This window comes from Ursus americanus, chromosome 2 (genome assembly GCF_024610735.1).
Source record: "Ursus americanus isolate L20-20 chromosome 2, mUrsAme1.1.p, whole genome shotgun sequence".
Lineage (NCBI taxonomy): Eukaryota > Metazoa > Chordata > Mammalia > Carnivora > Ursidae > Ursus > Ursus americanus.
In genome coordinates, this window is record NC_142128.1 from 100957154 (window position 1) to 100972891 (window position 15738).

Consider the following 15738-nt stretch of genomic DNA (forward strand, 5'->3'; position numbering starts at 1 on the left):
CACAATGGGAATCAGCTCTAGATAAGCGGGCCTCTTTAGGCTCCGTTGGTGACTTTTCTTAGATACAAGATTCATGGACAAACACTCAGCATTCGGGCATAACATCAGGGCAGTGTTTGCTTGTTTGTTTTTAAACCTCTACTGTCTTAATTCACCAATTCAACATCGCCCTGTGGCAGGGCAGACAGCCTCTGAAGACGGCTACCAACAATTATTCCTACGGAATTCTACTCTTCTCTTCAAGCTCTGGGGTCTATTTCCCCTCCCCTTCAATCCAGGCTGGCTCCGTGACATGCTCCGACCAACAGAATGCACAGGAGCTATGCCTGTTTTGGTCTGGTCCTTAAAAGAAACGCCTGGTAGCTTCTTTTAGTTCTCTTGGAGGCCAGCTCTGTAGAGCTCAGCCGGATGACCGAATGAGAGACCACATGGAGAAAGGTCACAGAGAGCGTGGAGATCGCCCATCTAACAGCCAGCAGCAGGGCCGCAGATATGGGAGCAAGGTCATTTTGGACATTCCAGCCCCAAATGAGCCGGACGTAGCCACAGGAGTGACCCTAGTCGATGCCACTCAAACTGGATAGCTGACCCAGAGAATGATAAAAAAATAAGTCATTACTGGTTTAAGCCACTAAGTTTTGGAGTAGTTATTACAAAGCAGCAGAAATAAAACATTGATTTTTTTAAATAAGATTTTAAAAAGAAACCTCTGTTTTTCAAAAACTTGAGAAACCTCACACTTATTCAATTTTCCATGTGGTGCATTTATTTGGAAAGTGAACTGTGGCTCAAAAGTATCACCCAAGATGAAACTATTTTAGAAGCCAAATATTCCTGCTTTCTACAGGTCTTTTACTAATGAAATGTTTACTTAGCACGAATTATACATTCAAGTACTGGATGATACAAAACACATTAAGGAATAGAGGATTTAGTATTTCCTAGTAAGTTTATGATCTATATGAAGAGATAAAATATATATTCACTAAAAACACATAATTCAGTCATCAAACTACAGCACACATACTCACTCTGAATATACAGGGTATGTCTTTTCGACTTGCATGAATCACATCAGAAGCCAAGACTGAACTCACAGAGAATTCTTCATCCCTGAAGGAACAACGAAACACTAAAGTCAGCGAATGTGGGCGTGTGTGCTGTGTTCACGGTGCGCATCCAAATCACACACAGGGCAATCCTCAAACTTAACTGCACAAAACATCCAAGCCGGATTTAAAAAAGTCGATTTTTCCACCATTGTAATTGATGGTGCCCAAAGTAATTTATCAGGAGTAACCCAGGAGCGGCAATGACACAAGGGCTGGCAATCACTGCTAGCTCCAGTTGCAAGGCCAGTACCCGTACATGCAGACGAGGGATCTGAACCCTCCTGAACACACCCTCTAGCATCCCGCAACACAGCTCATGAGCCCACAACAGCGCGTATCTGACATTTCACTGTTCCATCAACACTTGAAGCAGAATTCTTCCACCATAATTTACTCCTTGTGACTTGCTAATTCTTAGTGCCATCATTCTGTTGGTCTTGAAGACTTGAGGCCATAGTCTTGTCTCTGCTTCTTCTCCCTATCTTTCTTTTCTTTTTTTTTAAAGATTTTATTTATTTATCCGACAGAGACAGAGACAGCCAGCGAGAGAGGGAACACAAGCAGGGGGAGTGGGAGAGGAAGAAGCAGGCTCGTAGCGGAGGAGCCTGATGTGGGGCTCGATCCCATAACGCCGGGATCACGCCCTGAGCCGAAGGCAGATGCTTAACCGCTGTGCCACCCAGGTGCCCCTTCTCCCTATCTTTCTATAGTGAGTCCCTGCGCAGGCTCTGTCGGACTTTCCTTGCTAATGTTTCCTGCATTTATCTCCTCGTATTCTGTATCTGCGGAGAAGACGACGTGTCTGAGGTGCTGGTGTGAAATGCCAGGTGCGCCATGGCTGGAAACTCCTGCTCTGAGTGCCGGAGGAAGAGCTGGAGGGAGGCCTGTGTGGGAGTCATCAGCACAGAGGCGACAGCTGGGGGCTCATTAAGTCACCCCAGGGGAATGCTGGAGTTGCAAGAAGAGGTAAAGGAGAGCACTCCACAGGGCAGGGGAAGAGCCTGGAGAGTGAGACCAGAAACACTGAAGAGGTGTACTCATTCAAGTGTTTCCCGACTCCTTACATGCTCCAAGAGCCTATCTGATTTTGGGATGTGTACTCTCTTTCCTCGCATTGGAATTATGCCCCACGCCTTCAGACAATGAGACCACGTACTAGGCCTCCGTTACCCCAGCCATCTTTATGTTGGTCTTTTGGATTCAAATATTAGCTTTTTTTCCCTGACCCTGAGCCCCAACTCACTCACTCAACACACATCAACCCGTCTATAACAACGCCTTGTTTCCTGGTTTTAATTACATTACTCTGGCAATATTAGTAAATTAGATTAATAGGAGATTAGATTTAAATAAAAATATGGCAATGTAATTAGATGAAAAGCCAGACACTGTTTTATTCCTATGTCACAGACACAAATATTTTCACTTTCGAAAGCTCACCTCATGTCAATCACCTGACTGACCACAACACTGGGCTGAGATGCTTTTCCTTCAGCAACATCGTACAGGAAGAGTTTAAAGTCACAAACCACAGCCAATGCTCTCTGCCATCCCTTCTTCACTCCTGCTGGCTTTGGGATCTTTGGCAAACAGACAGAAACAACTCAAACTAAAATGTCAATCACAGCCTCTTAGTTACCTACGTAATTGAACGTTGGAAAACAAAAGATGACGTACACGTGTCCTAAGTCTGCCGGTCTGGGGGGTCAAGTGCAGATGGAACACACAGACCACTGATAACATGAGAAACTGTAAGAATACATTCTCCAAATATTGTATGACTTTTTCTGAAAAATTTTTAAATGGAACCATTTTAACTTTTGCTAGTAATTCATTAAAATAACATTCATGGATTTCTTTTTCAGCAGTGTAAAAGTCAAGTTTGGGAGTACGATGAAATGCAGCTTACACTTTTAATGCTATTCGGGATGACAAGTAAGAATACCCCCTGATAATATCTCACACCTCATAAGCACACGCTACATCTCCAGGAAGACCAGGCGCCAAAGACTCCTTCACGGAGATTTCGACGTCTGTTCGTTACAGGAACAGAACTGTAAGACATTTTGGACTTTATTTCCAAGCGAAGGCCAGGTTTTTTGTTTTCAAATCACTCTGGATGAAGTAAAATTATTAGATGAATTTTATTCGCCTAATTTTCTGGCAAGGAGTATGTTTATAAAGTGACTGGACTTTATTTTCTGTCATTAATCGACCTCAAAAGATTAATCTAAACCTGACCTAATCATACTTACCCTCACATGACCTTCATAGGCTGTTCCTATTCCCTTCTGTGGGTCTATCCCCAGAGGACCTTTCGTCTGCTCAGGCGGGACTGGACACGCAGTTGGAGCTTTGTTTACACAAGTTATATGACATGAAAATCCACAAACTTTTGAAGGGGGGGGAAAAAACACAATGTTCAATAAAAATCTATTTCTACAAAAAGACAATTCACTGACTGCTCAGTACATACAAGGGGCTATGTTAGCTGAATGCTTATCTGTGGTTGTGTTTTAAGAAGTTTTGTTATTCGCGGAGCTGACTCATTTGCTTATTATAAGAATTTCAATGAGAAATTACAAAGGTTTTTATTATTGTAACATTATTATTCTGTGTTAACATTCGTAATCAAGAGCAGCAAATACACAGGAAAAAAACCATCTAATCTTGTGAATACAACAGCTGACTTAAAGTTGCAATTTCAAAAAGTAGTTTTTGCAGTTCTAATTCTTCATCTCGCTGCAACTTGGTATCTGCCCTGTAAGTTTCTCTTGCCAGGGTCACTAATGGACATGAAATTACCTGATATCTTTGCAATATCTGGCAAACCTCACCAATCCCTCTTTTTGAAAATGAAATGGTTTAATGATTAAAAAGGTACAAATTAAGGGTAAAGTTTTAAGAGTTAATATCATTATAGATACTTCAGCTATGACTAAGATCATAATAATGGTTAACCTCATTGAGTGCACTTAATTTTTCTGTAACAATCTAAGAGAGGTACAGTTACTCCTACTTATGATGGACTCGTCTTAGGTCACAGGACTCAGAAGTGGCGTTGCTGGAATTCAAACCCAGGCAGGCGGGCTCAGAGCCCACCCTACCTAACCACCCATGATACCTCTACCTGATACACACATGATGAACTTGAGACACTAAGAAACAGGATAAACAAAAATAAATGTGTAAGTTTCACCGAGACTTGCTTGGGTGACAATCAAAATACTTAGGGGCACCTGGGTGGCTCAGTCGCTTAAGCCTCTGACTCGATTTCAGCTCGGGTCATGATCTCATCAGGATCGTGGGATCGGGCCCCATACCGGGCTCCACGCTCAGTAAGGAGTCTGCTTGAGATTCTCTCTCGCCCTCTGTCCCTACCCTCACTCACTCTCTCTCTAAAATAAATAAAATCTTAAAATAAAGTTAAAATACTGAAAACAAACAAGCTTGTTGGAAGGGGCTTCAGACTGATAATATCAATTTAGACAATCCCTACTCGAAGGGTCGGTCCTGGAGAATATCTGGGAAAGATTAAGAGAGGAACTGAAGGGATACCCTCATGGGAATGCATGCACATGGAAACAAGTACCATACACCCCTGATGGGCATTATGAAACCACCAGAGGGGCAAGATGAACTAGTACTGACTGTCAAAACTACCAAACTTCTGTAAGACAGCTCGTTCACTTTAAAGTAGAGTGTCTAACAAGTTATCATTTGTTTTACTAATAGGCAAAAATCTCACCTCCGAACAACAGTGGAAGCGACAAAATAATTGTTCTGTACAGGCTCTAACTTCAATCAACCAGGAGGAAATTAAAATGATAGGACTCTTTGGAGGCTGTAACCATGTTACCACACCATTTTTGAAAGCCTGGGCAGAGTCTAGCGTGTCCCCACAATGTACAGGGCAGGGTTCTAAGGGTCTGCAGGAAAGACAGGCACAATTTCATGACAAGAGACTCTAGAAGGGGGCTTGGGGAGATCTCAAAAACCCCTGACATGTAATTGCAAATGATTCTGATGCATAAGAAATGATAAGGGACCTAAAACTAAGTGCTATCGAGGATTCTTTCTGATAAAGATTTTAAAATGACATTTATTTTTATTTATATTTTATTTTTTTAAAGACTTATTTTAGAGACAGAGCTGGGGGAGAGGCAGGAGAGGGAGAGAGAGAGAATCTTGAAGCAGACTCCCCATTGAGTGTGGAGCCCGATACAGGGCTTGATCACAGGACCCTGAGATCATGACCTGAGCCCAAAATCAAGAGTTGGACACTCAACCAACTGAGCCATCCAGACACCCCTAAAAATGACATTTATAAGAACTGGTTAAATCCAAGATGGGACAAGGCTGAAAAATTGTACAAATTCTCTCCTTTGGCTTCCATCACACCTTCCTGGTCAATGACATAGGCTGTTTGTTTTTCAGATTACTTTGCTGCCTTTACCTTCCACCTCCCCTGAGTTGTTTCCTAAGGCTCTGTCCCCATACTTGCTCTCTTTTCACTCTGTGTTTCCTGGAAAACGCCGTTCCTGTTCATACTTTGTATGCTCATAACTCTCAAATCTACTTTTCAAGCCAAGACCATTTGCTTTGGCTCTAAACCAATGCATCTCCAAGACCAGTTGAGATGATGCAATCTGGATCTTCCGCTCTGACTGCAAGAGCTCATTGGACATAGAATGCATTGCCTTAAGATGCCATTAGCACCCCCTTAATTCAAAGTGATCAGATACAGACTAACTACAAGCACATTCTACAAGGCAAACACCTGCTTCCGATGTGGACTGATGACCTTGCCTTCAAAGTCCCTTCCAACCCTAAGGGCTAAGAAATGGAAACTAAGATTAGAATTTGAATTAGCAACTATTTTATCTTTCTCATAAGATATATCAGTAAATGATACACAAGGCATTGTTACAGTGATAAATTTCATTTGATTAAAGAAAGTATATTCCTGAACTATTCCCAGTCTATCCCATTATAATTATTTAAGTCATTTTCATTTCAGAAATCTTAGGAAGAATAAAGTGGTGCCCAGACAAATATACTTTGTTTTCTGTTCAAATGATCCCTGATCGCTCATCTCTCAATGTGAGCTCCCCGAGGGCAGGCTCCCAGTCTTCTACCCTGTCCAGGACTACATCTCGGTGTCTAGAAGTATGGGGCAGGCATTCCACGAACACGCGATTGATACATCCATGAGTCAACGAGTGGTAGAGAAAATCCACTGATACGAATACTGGGAATAAAATATCTTTCTGAGGCCAAGTGGCAGACACTTAATATTTCTGAAAAGATACTGAACTGCCTACTTATTAATTCAGCAAGGTGAAAGTTAAATGAACAGGTTCAAGGATAACTTTTATGTCTTCTGTCACTCAGCTTAATGCTTTCCCAGAACCACAAATTCGCCTGAATAACGAAACCAAGACGAATGAGCACACTGACAGAGATCTTCCCTAGACAATGTTTCTAGGGGCTGTCTAGTTTCTCCCAACATGCAGGAAGGTGCTCGCTTTATTTACTTCTCTTACCAGAAAAAAGCAGAAAAAGCAGAGCTATATACTGTTTAAGGGAAAACAGTTACGTGATTACAGTTTAGGGAGCCAATGCTAGGACTCTAAGGTCATGCTCTCCTGCCATTTTGTTCTTACCTTCACAGGAACAGCCTTGTCTTATCAAACCCACCATCAGAGAGGTGCACTGGTGACATCTGGTAGGGGTAGTGAAAGATTTGACAAAAAACTGATGGGTCTTGCGCTGCAAAACCAAGGGATGAAAAACATACACCAATTATTAAAAACATCAATCATTTAAAGGATTTCTGCACTGTGAATCCCTGGACCCCACACGAGCTACTAGGATGTTTTCTAAAGAGAAGTGCAATGAATTATTTTCATTTCTCACATCTTTCTGTAATTTATGCTCTTTGCATATTTTTATGAGGCAATATAGAGCTAGGTAATGCTAAAAATAATATAAGAAGTTACACGGTAATTAATTGCTCTCAAATGCCAAAGTTATAAACTCTAGCTTTTATTTTTGCTCATAGATTTTGATTCAGGATTTTTACAAATCCTTCAAATTATTCTTCAGCAAAGAGTTAAGTGAAATGTTACATATTTATACCTTTATAAATACAGAAATTTAATATGCTTTTACACCTTCTTAGGAAGAACAAACAGTAACTGAAAATTCCTGTCCCCACTATAAAGCAAGTATTTCATTCTCTGGGACCAAGAACAAAGAATATGCTTAATGAATCTCTTTTCTCCTATGGAAGCAGGTGGTATTACCCCTCAGTAGACAAACATACACACGTATTATTCTAGCGACAGACAGCAGCCTGAAACTTCTTGTAGCAAACCCGGTGAAGCTAAGTCTGGTCTGCCCTATCTGGTGGTAAGTCCATATAGACTGCAGTTCTCCAGAACATCCTCTCCTCTCCAGATTAACTCTTAGAATGTTTTAGTAATAAATGACTTGTAATAACCGTTCTTCCACTCTACTGTGTGAGCCTAGGAACGAATTACTTAACGTCTCTGTGTCTTACTTCCCTCATTCTATAAAATCAGCTCAATAACAATATCTATTTCATGGGGAGATTAAATGAACATGTGAACATAAACAAAGCCTTTCGAACCGTGCTGGTGTAGAGTAAGCATTCAGAACGTAGTTACTGACTTTTGAAAGCAAATTTGGCTAATTATTTATTTTATATGTGTGACTGATTTAAACTAGTAAGAACTCTATTCTATTCCAATCATGTGTGAACTCCGATGACATGCTGTTTTATGAAGTAGTATTTATTTTAGTTGAGACCAACTTATATTAAAAAACTAAAAGAACTACTCACGGGCACCTGGGGGGGCTCAGTCAGTTAAGCATCTGACTCTTGATTTTGGCTCAGCTCGTGATCTCAGGGTTGTGAGACTGAGCCCCACGTCAGGCTCTGCACTCAGCGTGGAGTCTGCTTGAGAGTATCTCCCTTTGCCCCTCCCCCCACTCACTCGCTCTCTAAAATAAATAAATAATAACTTAAAAAAAAACAAACAAAAACAAAAACCCTAAAGGGTCAGGGCACCTGGGTGGCTCAGTCTATTAAGTGTCTGCCTTTTGTTCTGGTCATGATCCCAGGGTCCTGGGATCAAGCCCCATGCCAGGCTCTCTGCTCAGCAGGGAGCCTACTTCTCCCTCTGCCCTTCCCACTGCTTGTGCTTGCTCTTTCTCTTCTCAACTAAATAAATAAAATCTTAAAAAAACAACAACAAACTAAAAGGACTATTCAAAGCTTTAAAATTTAAGTTAAAAATAAATTCTATTCTTCTCAATTGGGACATGTGATTTACACACCACAAAAGCTTCGAAGCACCACTAGGGTCTAACTCTACTGCGTCTAGCACACAGACCACCCTCAGGCTAACTGTAAAACTGCTCCCGTGTGGCCTGAGCCCCGACCAACGAGCGGACACTGTAGCAGTGGTCCACATGAATCATCTCAGTTAACGGAGACAACACCCCTGTAAAGACAGGCACTATTTCCTCAGGCAGACCAAGGAGATCAGACTCAGTTACTCATGGATACACAGTTCATGGTAGAATTAAAATTCAACCCCACATCTGTCTAATTTTCCCATCTCTCAAAGTCTGATCACTTAAAAACACGTAGAATATGTAGAAAAACGACACAAGACATGGTTAAGACTAGGCACCTCCTAGTGATAAAAATACAAGTCCCTAATTTGTTCTTAGCCTATAAAATCCTGCTCAGTAGGTCTCTTATAAGCCAAGTTTTATTCTTATTTTTTTTTTTGCTCTTTGAGGAACTCTCCAGAGTAAATTTTTTAGTGTTTTTTTTTTTTTCAATTGTTCAAAATTATGGGAAAAGATGCAAAGTTCGTTTACTGATTCGCTCTGGACGCTTTTATCACAACAAGCGAACTGATCGATTGCTTAAGAGAGGTGACTTCCTTCTTTCTTCTAAAAGTTAACAGACAGGTCTGGAATATCGGTAATAATAACCGTGGCCACAACAAATGTTAACAGTAATTCTTGACGTTACCCAATAAATTGCTGACAAAACATATTAAATACCACCCCCCTCCCGCCCGAGATCTACTCAGAGTGTCATAATTTTAACTGAGTATGCTGGGAAAGAAAAATGCTTTCGCAGAGCATTAGTTAACTGACCAGCCATCCAACTGGTAGGTGCTGATTAAACTGTGGGAGGGAGTGGGAGGTACCACTAAACAGTAAGGGGTGCACATTTCACTGATCTCAACGAAGGACAGGGTAAAATAGAACATAATTAAAGGTCATGATTCTGAGGACACTGACCTCTAGGCAATACACCGTAGGATTCTGGATTTCTTTCTTTGGTGAAGGAGAGAGGAACAGTAACAGAAAGATAAACGAATCCACTCCTAGGGTCCAGATTACTTGGCTTCTGACCTTTCTAAGATCCCCTCTCTGCCTCCTGGTCAGTATTTGATTTCTAATACTTCCCCTCATAGGGTGGTTTGAAGAGGAGAAAAAGGAGGAGGAAAAAAGTCTAGGAAAAGGGGCATTAAACCTAAAGCATGGACCCAAATTAGAGTGTTACATTATGTGACAATTTGGAGTAAACTGAGAATTAACTATAAACTCGACATTTAAAGAGGTGGACAGAAGGAAGGGCTCCTCTCTATTCTAATTTTGTCTGTGTTGTGGACTTCAAGCTATCACTGGAGAAGGTAAAAGGTCTTTAACAGAAGCTGTGAGAACACAGTAGAACCAATTACGACCCCTGGCAAAAGCTTAAAACCTCACTGTGGATAATGAGAATTTTACCACTGATAAAGAACAAGACGACTTTACCCCACACAAACCCCAGTAAGGAGGGCACCCGATGTGATGAGCAACTGAGGAATTACTGAACTCTACATTTGAAGCTAATGATGTACTTTATGTTCGCTAATTGAATTTAAATTAAAAAAGGAAAAGAATTTTTAAAAAGTTTTCTTTCCTTTTATTTTTTTTATTGTCAGTCTTTTTATTTTTTAATTTTTTTATTATAATAATATTTTTTATTATGTTAGTCACCATACAGTAACTCCCTGGTTTTTGATGTAAAGTTTGATGATTCATTAGTTGCGTATAACACCCAGTGCACCATGCAATACGTGCCCTCCTTACTACCCATCACCAGCCTATTCCATTCCCCCACGCCCTCCCCTCTGAAGCCCTCAGTTTGTTTCTCAGAGTCCATAGTCTCTCATGCTTCATTCCCCGTTCTGATTACCCCCCTTTCTTTATCCCTTTCTTCTCCTACCGATCCTCCTAGTTCTTATGTTCCATAGATGAGAGAAAGCATATGATAATTGTCTTTCTCTGCTTGACTTATTTCACTTAGCATTATCTCCTCCAGTGCCGTCCATGTTGCAGCAAATGTTGAGAAATCGTTCTTTTTGATGGCTGAGTAATATTCCATTGTATATATGGACCACATCTGCTTAATCCAGTCATCTGTTGGAAGGGCATCTCGGCTCCTTCCACGATTTAGCTATTGTGGACAATGCTGCTATGAACATTGGGGTGCATATGGCCCTTCTCTTCACTACGTCTGTATCTTTGGGGTAAATAACCAGTAGTGCAATGGCTGGGTCATAGGGTAGCTCAATTTTTAACTTTTTAAGGGACTTCCACACTGTTTTCCAGAGTGGTTGTACCAACTTGCATTCCCACCAACAATGTAGGAGGAATCCCCTTTCTCCACATCCTCTCCAACAATTGTTGTTTCTTGCCTTGTCAATTTTTGCCATTCTAACTGGTGTAAGGTGGTATCTCAGTGTGGTTTTGATTTGAATTTCCCTGATGGCTAATGATTTTGAACATTTTTTCATGTGTCTGCTAGCCATTTGTATGTCTTCATTGGAAAAGTGTCTATTCATATCTTCTACCCATTATATGATTTATTTGTTTTTTGTGTATTGAGTTTGAGTAGTTCTTTGTAGATCTTGGATACCAGTCTTTTATCTGTAGTGTCACTTGCAAATATATTCTCCCATTCCATTTTCCTCATTTTTAAGTGAAATGACTTGTCCTGTACTTCTATGAGGGAGTAATTTTTCCAGCTCCATGCCTTTGCATAAAGTGATTTTTAAAAATGACCTCTGCTTTCTGAGCTCTTTCTCCCCTCTTCCTAATCATCTGGACTTCCTCTTTCCTTTCCTGCCTCACTCAATTCTTTTCCCCCCTATCAGTTTGCATTTTGGAGTTTGTGGGAAAATCTTCTCATTTATTGTTCAGGTCTCATCTGTAGGGTCTTTGTGTGTGTGTGTGTGTGTGTGTGTGTGTGTGTGTGTGTATGTGTTTTAAGTTTTGAGACCTATCCAGTTGGTCTGTTTTTATGGAGAGATTCAGTGAGGTTCAAAAACCATGCTGCCACCAAGACCAAGTTCCCAGAATCCTCTACCCTCTACTCACTGGATTCTAGAGACTCACCAACATACATTTTTCATTAAAGTGTTTTTAGATTGTATTTAAAAAGGTGGTACTGATTCACATTTCCACCTCTAATGCGTCACAGTATCCTACTGATAACAAGGATATGTATACCACAAATGTAAAGAGGTAGCTCATTATTACTTTAATCTGCTTTTCTCCAACTTCTCGTAAGGCTGACCATCTTTTCACTCTCAGTCATTTTAAGTTTTCATCGGTCTATCCCTGGCTTTTGGCCAGTTAACTATAGCATGTTCATTCCCCTGTTTATAAAAGCTCTTGATGCATGCAGATATTAACCCTCTGTCCTCTGCCCTGCATTTTCTCTACTATATTGTTTGTCTGAGGGTGTGAATTAAAGTCTCCAACCTGTCTCTAACCTGAGCCTCCCAAGTTCTTAGTCCTTGCTTTATACAAGTTAGGGCTTCCTTGTGAGGCCCATCCACATTCATGACCATTCTCTTCTTTATCTATTATTTCCTTTGTTAGCATACAATGTCCTCTTCTGTGCCATTTGGTGTTTTACACCTTGAACTCCATATTACAGTACATATCTGTGACCTTTGCTTTCCTTTATTTTCTTCCCTTCCATCCACCTTTGCTTTCAGCCATGTGGCTTCTCACTGGCTCTCGGGGTAGGCTCACTCTGGGGAGGCAGCCGCCATGTAGGAAGAGTGAGGCTGCCGTCTGGACAGACCCTGAGCATCAGCTGCCTCTCACGGGAGCGAGTCATCCTGGACATGCAGCACAGCTGAACCCCCACACATCTGCAGCCTCAGCTCACGGCTGACCACACCCGCATGGCAGACTCTCCTTGAGAACTTCCCACTGGAGCCCTTCTCAAATTCATATCCACAAAATTGTGAGCATAGTAAAAATGTTTTCTAAGATTTGAGACAATCTACTGCAGTTAAGAGCACCAGGTCACCATGTTTCCCCTTTTTCCTTTTCTTTTCCCTGCCTCCATTCAATGAATAGCATTTCCTTCTGCAGGTATGAAGATTACACACTTTATATGCTAGTATTCTATTGATTGCTTTCAACTTAAGATTCATATTTGTGTTTACTTTCCTTATCAAGTTATCAGTATTTATTTAAACATTTATATGCTACTACTACGTCAGGTACCATGCTAAGGTGTTCACAAATACAAGGCTTCTTTAAAACTCCGAAGAATCCAGCGAAATGGATACTCTGATTGCACTCCTTTCTGATGAGGAAACGGAAGCAGGGAAAGGTCACTTGCTCAAGTTCGCACAGCTAATTTGTGATGGAGCTGTGACTGCAAGTTAGGAGGCCCTGCTAGGAACCCACCACGATAACTAGCATGCCATGCTGTCTCTGCAGCTTCTCCCCAGAAGAGACAAATGCCTGAGCACGCTCACCTCACCCGATCCTTACACTTACCTCCACTGTGTTTGCATTTGGATTCATTCTGGACCTGCTTTGAATATATTTCCTTTCTCTTTGATTTTTATAGAGTGAGGGTGCTTGCTTTTACAGACCACAGTAAAGTCCTCTGAGATACCTAGTCACCCTATTTCCCAAACCTCTCACAGTGGCCTCGTGGCTTTATATCTCTTTTTGATGGAGAATTTCCTCCAAGAATATTTACTTTTTTTTCTTCCAGTTTTATTGAGATATAACTGACATAAAATGTATTAGTTTAAGGTATACACCATCATACGGGGTTTGATACCTGTATATAATGCAAAATGATTACCAAAGTAAGTTAATATCCATCACCTCATATAGTTGCAATTTTTTTTTCTTGCGAGGAGAATGTTTAAGATCTACTCTCTTAACAAGTTTCAAATATACAACAGAGTGTTGTTAACTATAGTCACCATGATGTATTCCATTCGTCCACGGAACTTATTATCTTGTAACTGGAAGTCTGTACCTTTTCCCTCATCTCCCAACCCCACCTCTGGCAACCAATTTGGTCTCCAATTCTGTGAGTTCGAATTTTTGAGATTCTACATATAGGTGAGATCATACACTATTTATCTTTCTCTGAATTATTTCACTTAACATAATGCCCTCAAAGTCCATCCCTGTTATCACAAATTGCAAGATTTTCCCCTTTCTTGTGGCTGTATAATACTCCAGTGTGTGTGTGTGTGTGTGTGTGTGTGTGTGTGCGTGTGCACGCATGCATTTTCTTTATCCATTCATCTGTCAGTGGACACTTAGCCTACGTCTTCACTATTGTAATTGTAAATAATGCTGCAATGAACATGGGGGTACATATATCTCTTTGAGAGAGTGATTTTCTTTCCTTCAAGTATATACCTAGAAGTGGAGTTGTTGGACCATATGGTGGTTCTATATTTAATTGTACGAGGAACCTCCATATGTTTTCCACAGTGGCTGCACCAATTTACACGCCCACCCACAGCGCAGGAGGGTCCTCTTCTCTCCGCACTCTTGCCAACACTTGGTATCTCTTGGTCTTTTGGATGGCAGCCATTCTAACTGGTATGAGGTGGTATCTCACTGTGGTTTTGATTTGCATTTCCCTGATGATCAGTGAGGTTGAGCACCATTTTATGTACCTTTGGCCATTTTTTTGTATGTCTTCTTTGGAAAAATGTCTATTCTGGTCCTCTGCCCATCTTTTGATTGATTATGGGTTGTTTTTTTTTGGGGGGGGGCTATTGAGTTATATGAGTTCTTTTATATTTTGGATATTAACCCCTCATGAGAAATATGACTTACAGATATTTTCTCTCATTCCATAGGTTGCCTTTTCATTTTGCTAATGGTTTCTTTGCTGTGCAGACATTTTTTACTTTGATGTAATTCCACTTATTCATTTTTGCTTTTCTTTCATTGTCTTTGTTTTAGATATCAAATCCAAAAAATCATTCCTAAGACCAATGTCAAGGAGATTACCCACTGTTTTCTTCTAGGAGTTTTATGGTTTCAGGTGTTATGTTCAAGTCTTCAATCTGTTTTGAGTTGATTTTTGTTATGGTGTGAGATAGTAGTCCAGTTTCATTCTTTTGCATGTGGATATCCAGTTTTCCCAGCACCATTTATTGAAAAGACTGCCCTTTCCCCATTGTATATTTTTGATGCCTTTGTCATAAATTAATTGATCATATATGTGTTCAATAAACAGATAGATGCATATTTATTTCTGGGTTCTCTGTTCTGTTCCATTGATCTATGCGTCTGTTTTTATGCCAGTACCATACTGCTTTGGTTACCATGGCTTTGCAATACAGTTTGAAATTAGGAACTGTGATGCCTCCAGCTTTTTCTTTCTCAAGATTGCTTTGGCTATTTGAGGGGATTTTTGTGGTTTCATACAAATTTTAGCATTGTTTTTTCTATTTCTGTGAAAAATGCAGTTGGAATTTTGATAGGGACTGCACTGAATCTATAGATTGCTTCATGTAGTATAGACATTTTAACAATATTAATTCTTCCAATCCATGAACACATAATATATTTCCATTTATTTGTGTCTTCTTTAATTTCTTTCATCAATGTCTTATAGCTTTCAGTGTTATTCCTAGGTATTTTATTCTTTTCGATGCAACTGTAAATGGGATTGCTATCTTAATTTCCCTTTCCGATAGTATATTCTTAGCGTATAAAAGTATTTTCAGAGAAGTTTTTTTTAAAAATAATAAACTTACTATGTTCTTGTGAAAATATTTTTAACTTACTGTCATAATTAAGTGGTACTACAGCTGGATTAAAATTTTAGGGTTCAAAGTTCTTTTCCTTCAACATTTTGAAAATTTACCTTAATTGTTTTCTTGGATTTAGTGTTGCTGTTGAGAAGTCTGATATCAATTTAATTTTCCTTTACAGATGATTTACGCGTTGTCTTTGAAAGTTTTTAGGATTTTCTCTTGATCTATGATATCCTTAAATTTTACTATAATGTGTCTAAGTGTGAGTTTTTAAAAATTATTCTCTTTAGCACATAATGATGTATTTCAATATGAGGTTTTTGATCTTTAATTACTGGGAATGTGAAGTGATTATTTCTTTAAGTGCTTCTATTTTTTGCATTCCCCTTCCAAGTCCCACTACAGAGATACTGAAACTATTTGTCGTATGTCTTACATCATCCAAGCCATCTTCCACCCCACGAATGTGTTCTTCTACACCT

The 15738-nt window shown here is 40.1% G+C and overlaps 1 protein-coding gene across 13 annotated transcripts in view; it reads right to left on the reverse strand.

Moving 5' to 3' along the window:
* The window catches only part of CDC42BPA (CDC42 binding protein kinase alpha), a 310508-nt gene that overhangs the window by 27372 nt on the left and 267398 nt on the right, over window positions 1-15738 (reverse strand). For all 13 annotated transcript variants that reach the window (XM_045796507.2, XM_087859422.1, XM_045796498.2 and 10 more), the window contains 4 exons: window positions 6779-6884; window positions 3368-3504; window positions 2553-2692; window positions 1032-1113 (listed from right to left, as the gene is read on the reverse strand). In XM_045796507.2, the coding sequence (XP_045652463.1) occupies window positions 1032-1113; window positions 2553-2692; window positions 3368-3504; window positions 6779-6884 (465 nt within the window). The remainder of the gene's footprint in view (window positions 1-1031; window positions 1114-2552; window positions 2693-3367; window positions 3505-6778; window positions 6885-15738) is intronic.